This window comes from Homarus americanus, unplaced genomic scaffold, assembly GCF_018991925.1.
Source record: "Homarus americanus isolate GMGI-L3 unplaced genomic scaffold, GMGI_Hamer_2.0 scaffold32531, whole genome shotgun sequence".
Lineage (NCBI taxonomy): Eukaryota > Metazoa > Arthropoda > Malacostraca > Decapoda > Nephropidae > Homarus > Homarus americanus.
The window spans coordinates 582,351-592,602 of record NW_024755865.1 but is presented as its reverse complement, the minus strand read 5'-3'; the positions used below and the strand labels follow the sequence as shown (position 1 = coordinate 592,602).

The 10,252-nt window shown below is 39.1% G+C and overlaps 1 protein-coding gene across 1 annotated transcript; it reads left to right on the top strand.

Moving 5' to 3' along the window:
- Window positions 1-5,400: 5,400 nt before the first annotated feature.
- LOC121856689 (four-domain proteases inhibitor-like) lies at window positions 5,401-9,836 on the top strand. The gene is made up of 5 exons (XM_042352380.1): window positions 5,401-5,468; window positions 6,876-7,009; window positions 8,137-8,277; window positions 8,787-8,994; window positions 9,274-9,836. Exons 1-5 carry the CDS (start codon window positions 5,426-5,428, stop codon window positions 9,288-9,290), a joined length of 543 nt encoding a protein of 180 aa, XP_042208314.1. The 5' UTR covers window positions 5,401-5,425; the 3' UTR covers window positions 9,291-9,836.
- Window positions 9,837-10,252: the final 416 nt, after the last annotated feature.

Genomic DNA, 10,252 nt, shown 5'->3' with positions numbered 1-10,252 from the left:
TATCTATGACCTAGAAGTGGTCTCCTCGCTCCCTGACAAAGAAATCTTGGAAGAAAAGTTGTCTTAGCCCTTGAAAAATAGAGAACTGCTGTTGGTCTCTCTATTGTTCTTTATGGATGTACTTTTTATCGCCTCACTCTATTCCATAAGTCCTGAAGAAACTCGCGAGTAAATTTCTTCATCACAAAAAAAGAAAAAAGTAGAAAAACAAAACTTGGTAATAAAACGAACTCTTGTTATTTACGTTATGTACAACAGCTTTAGATGAAAACAAAAGTAAGAAATATTTAATTGTTTTGTTTCTACAGCTGATGCATTTAACTTAATGACTGAGTATTTTTTTTCTATACTGTATATCTTTTGTTGTCTCTAGCCTCTGTTGTGTTATTTTTATCAATTGAATGTTGTCTTTAGTTCTTATGTACTTGAAGTTTACTTATAATCTAATTTGTAACATATGATTATTGGCGTCAAACGTATGTGATATTACTACAGCTGTGTATGTGTGTGTGTGTGTGTGTCGTCAACATTCTTCTCACTGACCTCACAAACAAACAGAGAGATAAAGGCAATTTTACACACAAAGAGAATAGATGAGACACAGAGACGAGAAGAGAAAGAGAATAGAATAGATAAGAACGAGACAGAGAGACACACACACAAACAAACAAATAATCAGACAGACAGAGAAGACAGATACAAAAAACAGAAACACGAAAACACACAGCAAGAATCCAATACTCGCATAACCACCAATAGGGAAACACAGATGAAACAGACCACAAACCCACCCATCCCACCCAAAACCCACCCATCCCACCCAAAACCCACCCATCCCACCCAAACCCACCCAATCCACCACCACCACAACAAAACACCAACCACCTTCCACATAAACAAACTGCTGTCACTCACGCCATCACCAGATTAAAATCAATTCTCTAATACTCTTATTGCCTCCTCCTTGTTATTGATTTCCGTTCCTGGTCATTCTTTCGGGCTATTTTGTGGAGGTGAAGAGCAAGGTGGTCTTGTTAGGTCGTGCTGGTGGTAGTGGTGACGGCTCGAGGAAATCCCTTCAGACACGTGAGACTCAGGGGCCTGAAAATATTAATCTGCTGAAGGAAAACGTAGGAAGGTATTTGTGATATATTGTCCACATGAATGGTTAGATTTACCTGTAGTTTATCATTATTTTTGGTGATTAATCGAGCAGGTTGGTGTAAAGGTATGCAGTACCTTAACAACATAGAAGCTGTTAGTAATCAAAGGAACAGGAAAATATACTTGTCTTTGGAGGAATATGTTACGAGTAATTATAATTATAATGATGTTTGGTTTAATAATGTTCTATATAAACCAGGAAAATATTCACATGTTTTCATTTACATTACGAATAATAGTCTTGTATTATTCGGCTTAATAATACTCGTATACAAATCAAATACTCCCAAGATATTGTTTACATTAGTATATTTACCCCAAACTAGACAATAAGGGTTTGATGTGCGGTGTAAATATTGTAGTGAAATTCAGTTGATTACCTTAACTTCATAGAGAGTTTAGTGACGTCTCTCATCCCTCATCAATATAAAATGGACCTGACTAAATCTTTCCCTTGATGATGTATATTGCCGTCGTCACCTAACTTCTACCTGTCAACTGATGGACTATAATGAGAATGATATTGTAATGCCATTCAGGTGTGAGTTACGTGACTAGTATTTAGATGAGGTTATTTTGTTTATAAATTCTTTGTCTTTTCAGAATATCCATGTTTTCTAATTTGTTCTATTTTATAATGTAGATGATTTTTTTTGGTACTATTGCATTTAAGACTGAGTTACACTAAGCCTGTAATTATAGATGTTTTCTTGTGGGATATTTCTTCGGAATTTTAGATGTTACGAACCCCTCCACCAATTGTCCTGATCTACCTACCCAGCACCACGAGCAACGCCATCTAGGGACGAGACACGAGTATGACTCGTCTTAGTTAACACTCCGGGGTTTCCCTTCTCCATATCCTGGTTGTTGCGTCACTTCCTCCAAGTCTTCTTTGTGAGCTCCAATTCGAGGAGAGAGCAGTACACTCTGGGAAGTGACCACAGGATCACCTATCCTGGAAACCTACGGCACAGTGACTACCTACCGTCTTCTACAATACTCAGCCTTGCTCGTCAGCCATCTCAGCTCCGCACTTAAGTATTTGTAATCTTGTATTGCCTCCCCCACGTCCACTTGCTTCAAATTATCCTATGTAGTATTAATATGTATATACTGTTAATGTTTAGGTTAAGTATGGTTAAGGGTAAATTATAGATAGCTGAATGTTTTGTTAAGGAATTTATGGTACTTTATTATACACAACGAAAACTCGCATCCTTTGTCTACCCTTTTATAGTCCGATTGTCTTTGTTTTTTTGTGTTGTTGCCTGTTGGGATCTGGGTAGACCTTTAACTATATTATAAATCCCCTACTCGTAACATAGAATTTAGCAACAATTTCTATGAATAATCTACGTAGAGAAAGTGAGAAAGATAGATCAATAGAGAGAGAGAGAGAGAGAGAGAGAGATGAAAAGGAAGATAGAGGAAAAAGAAAAATCACGAAAGCTAGTTAGATAGAGAGACAGGAACAGAAAGCCATTGTTATAGTCGACGCAACCGCCTTGTGGGAGCAGTCAAGATGTCTAAATTGAAAAATCACCGAAATTTTCTCACAGACTACAAGACTTGTCCTGGTGACGGGCTTATCACCATGGAAGCCTAGTGAAGGGAGGCAACACACACACACACCGTTATCGTACTCTTCACTGACAGCTGTTTCGAATTTGGATGTGACGAAAGGAATAATTATTGTTTATATAATATTACTATTCATTAAATAAAGCTGCGTGTGGGAGCTTAGTACTAATTATTGAAGAAGTACCTCATTTCTATTCTCGGAATTTAACCTAATCTAACCTCATTTGCACCTAATCTAAGTTGACCTAAGATAGCTTAAAGCAATCACACCTAACATTACTTAGCCTGACCTAAATAAGTTTAACCTTAATTCAGTCTAACCTAACTTCCCTAGTGTAATTTAACTTAATTTACATAAAATTAATCTAACCTATCTTACCTAAAATAAATGAATCGAGTTTAATTTAACCAAACCTAACTTTATCTAACTTACCTTAAATAAACACGTAATTTTAGTTTGAAATTTCCCTATGTGATTCTCGTACCAGATCCTGTTTTGATTCCCAGTTTTGTTTTTCTATCAAGTTGCGTATGGTGTATTCGGTGGTAGAGTGCTGTTGGCTCACACTATGGGAACCACTCACTGATAAGACAGTGTTGTCGCTGCAACCGTCGGGTGAAGCGAGAACCTCCGCCACTTTGACAGCTGACGCAACTAATCTGATACGCAATTTTTTTTATACAGCACGAACTGTTGACACCACTAAGTACACACGTCCCTTCCGTAGATAAGGTTGTCACTTCTAGTAGATAAACATAAATAATTAAAAACAACTTTATCATATATTAAGGTTTCATTTGCTCCAACTCTTATATCTTGACCCTTGACTTGTACAAGATTTTATTTCGTAACTACTTTGTATAACTGATTGAACTGTGATGGTATTATGGCACTCTAACATAAGGGGAAGAAGCAGTGTACCTGTCTGTAAGGAACACATCAGTCATAATTACAAATCTAGTGATTTAGTTACGAGAAATATTAAAATAATTTCAATCCCAGGCAAAAAAATATAATAATTTGGTGATACATAACAAACGATTCCTGTAAATGTGAGCTGAATAAATCATCCCCATTCCTAATTGGTCCTAACCTTGCCTTATCAACCCTGATGGGCGTGGACTTGAACTTTAGGTTAGGTTAGGTTGGGTTAAGTTAGGTTGGGTTAGATTATGATAGGTGTTAGCTTATTACAAATTGTCCCCTGTCACCCTCTTCCCTACAATGTCATTTAATCTGTTTTTCATTATAGGATTTTATTAAACGAACTCGGATTAATTTAACCGAAGGAATCAAATGTGTTTCTTCACAGCCACAATCACCCAACATCTCAGGAAGGTCTCTGAAGTAGGTAATCTTTCAAGTAATTCTTTTGTATATAACTTGTTTCAGAAGACAGGAGTCAGACCAGTGGAGCTCAAAATACCTGCTCTATGTTATTTTTCGTAAGATTTAAGTAAATAAAGTTAAATTAAGTTAAGTTACATCAAGTTAGATTAGGTTAAGTTATGAGAGGTCAGGTTAGGGTTCTGGTTGGGAGATTCATCATAGTTTGTCCTTAAAACGTACGGATTTCTTTAACGTTTTCTCTTATTTTATATGTCGGTGGTCGGGGTGAATGTCGATAACTAAACTGGCATGGTTTTCAGTCCCTTTTCATCGTCTATTAGAACAAACATAATCCCATGTAGAAACCTGCTCAATAAGTGTAAGTAAATGCATTGACAGACATATTCAGAGTCGATTGCTAACCTTATTCAATTCAGTAACTACTTAAAATTCATCATACATTACCGAAATAAATCTACTGAAATTAACATATCATACGCAAACATCCTTTAATATAATATTTTTGTTTTTACTATATTTATAACTTAAAGAATAAATTTGTCCTTTTCCTTTATCTCCGTACAGTTCAGTTCTATAAGAGAGATCAGCGAGGGTGTGAATTCTCAAAACTTCGCACATTTAAAGTTTTTCACCTTAACAGTGTACAAGACAACGCATTTAGTTACGATAAAATCTCGGCTGCAATTTTCGACACTTTTGGCCACCATCTTTGCTGCTGTAGCTTAAGTGAGTCAGTTAGATGCGTTCTCACACCCCCAGTTACGAGGAAACTTGGTACGTGCAAACCTTTGAAAATCTGGGTCAAGTATCGTAGTATAATTAGCTCTGTGGTGGTTGAGGGTGTGAAGTGGGAGATGGGAGGGGAGGAGAGAAGGGAGGGGGGTGATAGGGTGATGGGGTGGAGGTTGGAGGAGAGGAGGGGGGAATGGGAGGGAGGAGGGTGGACATCGAGGGAGAGGATAAGAGGGAGGGGGTGGAGGTGGAGGGGTGAAGAATAGGAGGAAGGAGGATATGGGAAGGAAGGGTAAGGATGGGAGGTAGGAAAGGGGATGGGGAGAGAGAGATTGAATGGAAGGGTAAAATGAGAGGGAGAAAGAAAAGGCGAGTCTAGGAGGAAGAGGAGGAGGAAAGGGAAGGGGAGGAGGAGAGAAAGACGAAGGGGGAGGAGGAGGAAGAGGAGGAGGAGAGAAAGGAGAAGACGAGGAGGAGGAGGAGGAGGGGGAAAGGGGAGGAAGGGGAGGCGGGAGGAGGAAGAAGTAGGCAGATAAGACGGGGCAAGGAGATATAAAAGGTGTGAGAGTGGGCGAGAGTGTTCAGTACAACACCATGAAGTTTGCCATACTCCTACTGCTCTCTACAGCCCTCCTTGGTATGTGCACCATTCCCTCTAACACCCTCTCACTCCCTCTCATTCCCTCTAGCACCCTCTCACTCCCTCTCATTCCCTCTTACACCTGCCTCCCCCTCTCCCATCCCACTTACTTCTTGTAACAGACCCCTCGTCTGTTCCGCTCTCACACTCTTCTCCTCTCTCACTTCTCATCCCCTCTCACATTAGTTTCCTCTTCCCTATTCCCACTTATCTCTCTTTTTAACTCTAAATCCTACTTCCACTCTTCCTTTATACATTCCTCCCCCCTCCTCCTCTCGCTCACTCTATCCATTCCCTTCCCATCCCCTCTCTTTCTCGTTCCATTCCCCTCCTCTCTCTTCCTCCTTCCATTCCCCTTCCCTTCTCTATTTTGCTTATTCCATCCCCCTCCCCTCTGAAACCCTCCTCTCTCCCACTCCCCTCTCCTTCCATCCATTCTACTCCCCTCCCCTCTCATCCTCTCTTCTCCCCCTCACCACCACCTCTCTCCCCCTCTCTCCCCTCAACCCCCTTCTCTCCCCTCACCATGAACGATAATCTTCCCATCAGTGTAAAACTCACACCTACATTTTTCCCTTAATCACAAATAAATGAAAGAAATTGTTGGATTGCACAGGTAAGCCGAGTGTAAATTGCAGGTCTTTATTTCCAATGGCATTTTTTTCACACCTATGTTAAGTCATCCCAGGTAGAGATATTTGTTTTTTTACCTGACCTGACTGATAATGTTTTTTTTGGGGGGTGTGAAGGATGTAATGCTGCTAATGAGTAATTGTTATTTTCGTTTTAATTGTAGTGAATTTATTCTAGTTTATTTTAGGTTTATTTTAGGAATTATTTAGGATTTATTTAAGAATTTATTTTAGGGTTTATTTTAAGTTTTATTGTGGTATATTTTAGGTTTTAGTTTAGGTTTTTATTTAAGATTTGTTCTTGTTTATTTTAGGTTTAGGACAAATTACTACAATGTATTTTTGGCATGTCTGGTGTAATTCAAACTCTAGAGAAAACATTTTAATAGATTTCTTCATAATTTTGATTCATTTTAGCTTAATTATATTTATTTTTTACACGGGTGATTATTTTTCTCACTAAATCTAATTAATGATACAAATTACTCAAATATATGAGTTTAATTTGTTCGTAAATTTAATCTATAACTTTATTAATTACTGGGATTTTTTTATCAGGTAAGAATGATTAGGCAGGTGTCGTTCATATGGCAAGTACCAGCAATACTTCCCTCCCTCCCTCCACCTCTTTCTCTGGCTACCAACTACCGGAATCAGACTCGAATTTCCCTCCTAAAATCTAAGTTTAGGTAAGTTAGAGGCAGGTGACGTTTTCTCTCAAGTCTCAATCTCTTTTGGGCCTAAACGGCAACGTGACGATCTCCCTTACCAGCGAGTAGCCAGGATGACTGTGATGACGGCTGCACAGACGAGTGGAACCCCGTGTGTGGGACAGATGGCCTCACCTACAGTAACCTCTGCTACCTGGAGCTGGCCGATTGTCTCAGTGATGCCGACATTAAAATAGTAAGTTCCTGCTTCCTTCTCCTGTCTCACTCAATCTTTTCCTCCTCATTCTCTTCGTGCTTCCGTTATTGTATGTATATTATGTATGCTATATGTATATCATGTATGTGCTCCATTTATATACACTATTTATTCAGCCTAGCTAGCAGCGTGTGGCAATGTATTTACCATGTCCCACACGCTTAATTAATGTGCCTGGCGACATATGGAAGCTGCTAATGTATCACTTACCACATGTCGCCCGAAAGGCTAGTTGACCCCCCAGACAGAGTAAGGAGCGCCACCTCCCTTGTGTATCTCTGTTTATCCAGGAAATAGAGCCTTCGAAAACTCTACAGGTGTTTGTGTTCGCTCCTGTAGATAGAACTTGATACCCAGAACACATGCAGTTATCATCTATCTCTTCCTTTCCTCCTCCTCCTCCTCCTACTACTACTACTCCTCCTCCTCCTTTTCCTCCTCCTCCTCCTCCTCCTCCTCCTCCTCCTTCCCTTATCGTCTACTTACTCTTCTTCCACATTGTCGTCTTTCTCCTCTATCTCTCTCTTCACGTTCTTTCTCTCTCATTGTCGGCCTACCACTTGTAAACTCTAGCTGACCTGATATATTTATTCATGTACCCATAGCATTATTGCACTGTCTTACTGAAGAAAATTATGCATCCGTTATATATATATACAAGGTGTCCCATAAGTCTCCATACAACGTATCACCAATGCCATTACAAGCATAACTCCAGCTGTGCTTGAACGTGTTCTTCAGCAGTGGAGGACACGCATTGAAGAGTGTTTTCAACAGAATGGTAGTCATGTAGAGCATATTATATAAATAAAAATGGATTTTCATATAAAATTTATTTTTCCTATGTATGGAAATTTATGGGACACCCTGATATATATATATATATATATATATATATATATATATATATATATATATATATATATATATATATATATATATATATATATATATATATATATATATACGAGTGTTGCCCCCCTCACCACTACACTTCCCCCTTCTCTCTCTCTTTCTTTCACTCTCTCTCTCTCTCTCTACCTATCTTCCTCCCTCCTTCCCGCCCTCCCTCAATCCCCCCTCACTACAGTTTTTATCTCTCACAGGATCATCAAGGAGAGTGCGACGACTGCCAGTTCGGGTGCTACGAGGTGTGGGACCCCGTGTGTGGCTCCGACAACATCACCTACAGCAACCCGTGTGAGCTGCACCGGGCAGACTGTCTCTCCTCCGACCAGATAATAGAGGTGAGTGTACAGGTGGTAGTGAGTGCATAGGTGGTATTGAGTGCACAGGTGGTAGTGAGTGCACAGGTGGTAGTGTCCAGAAGAGTGCGGGAAAGGTCAGGTGGTGTCGGCCAGAAATATTTAGGAAATAATTAGTTGCTTCGACTGTTTTAAAGAAATAGTACTTGGTATCGTCTAAGATTGTTCAGTTGTATCATCCACGGCTGTTCAGGTGCAGAAGGTGGAATGATTCAGAGTGGTTCAGAGGTATCATTCAGAATGTTCAGAAATAGATGGGTAGGTTTGTCTGTAACTTATCAAGACTACCTCTATCCTCCCAAAGACATCATTGAAATTGGTCATTGAGAAAAATACTGAATTTCACCAACGATTCTCAGTAGTTGATCTGTTAGGGAGAGGTTATGGATATACCAACAAAGTTCAGTACAAATAGGGAACTGATTTACAAAGTGCATGACTAAATTTCTCACTATCACTCTGTCATAACCTCTGTGATCTCTCTTCTCAAGGATTATACGGGAGAGTGCCAGCCCGTATTACATAACCTAGTACCACACTGCAACGACTCCGTGTTGGACAAAGACTGCAGCACCAACTTCTTTGCTCCCGTGTGTGAGCTTAGCGGCACTACCTACCGCACCGTGTGTGATCTCTGCCAGGCTGAGATAATTGCACAGATGAATGGCGAGAACATTATTTATGTCATCAATCACCTGGGTGAGTCAAATTAAACCTGAGTTAAATTACACCTGAGTCACAACACACCTGAGTCAAAACACACCTGAGTCAAAACACACCTGAGTCAAAACACACCTGAGTCACAACACTCCTGACTGTATAGATTATTAAACCCCATTTATCCTGTATAACACGATCCCATCATCCACCTATTGATTATCGAGTTGGTGATGATTATTTGATTTTTGAATTATTATACATTTAGTGTATTAAGACGTCAATACTCACAATGCTAATGCCTCACTCTCTCTCCCACAGGTCCGTGTCATGACTAGCGAGGAGGAACACTCGTCACTCCCTGGGAGCCGTATTGTGTGTGTGTGTGTCCCTCTATAACCCCCCACTAACTTCACCCTCCTCCTACCACCTTGTGAATAATTATACTGAGTCGATCTGTGAGTCAAGTCGTTGAGGCAGTCAGTTATTCGGGATACTGTCTGGCTCACCATCACGCCATCCCTCCTCGTGAATCAAGCTGCCTCTAGTTTTTTCCGGTGTACTGACATCAAAATAGACTTCTGTGTCTTTATTTTTATTATTTTTACTATTGTGAGTTCTTCAGTCCCACAGTGTTTGGGCTTGATGATGATGATGATGATGATGATGATATATTGATGTGAATACTAATTCTATTTATACTAATAACAATACTACTACTACTACTACTACTACTATTAGTACTATTCAAGGGAAATATTCAGTAGCTAAGTGATATGCCACAAGAGGCGCTGGTGTCGCTTCTCACCCACCCAAAAACAACAGACAATAAGTTTGCTCCATCAATAATATGTTTGTACACCATAAATAATTATCTGTGAGAATTTAGACATTTTCTTCAGCCCCAGAGACGTAAAAAAAAAATAGGAAATATAATAAAATATTCCTTTATTATTAGTACACAGTTTTATCGCTCTAGATAACACGAACTCCCGATAAGAAAGTTTACAGGAAAAGGTTTGGTTTTATTCATCACAACATCTGGACGTTAATTTTATCTTCACTCGTCTATACACATTACTTAATATAGTCATAAGATATATATGCTTCATTTATCACTACATTGGTATAATTACTATGGAATGATTATCTTATATATAACAGTATACATATTAATGTTATATATGTATACTATATGGATGAAAAAAATATTATTCTCGTTCCTTTTCTTGTCTTTTTGTGTTCAATTATTTTCTTATTTTTCCTTAGTTTTTCTTACAATTTGGTTATTCATCTCTAT

Excerpts from the sequence above, each read along its gene's own strand:
- LOC121856689 (XM_042352380.1), top strand. The coding sequence starts at position 5,426 with ATGAAGTTTGCCATACTCCTACTGCTCTCTACAGCCCTCCTTG. Across the intron at positions 5,469-6,875 it reads GCTCTCTACAGCCCTCCTTG|CGAGTAGCCAGGATGACTGT; the intron begins GTATGTGCACCA and ends CTCCCTTACCAG. Across the intron at positions 8,278-8,786 it reads CCTCCGACCAGATAATAGAG|GATTATACGGGAGAGTGCCA; the intron begins GTGAGTGTACAG and ends TCTCTTCTCAAG.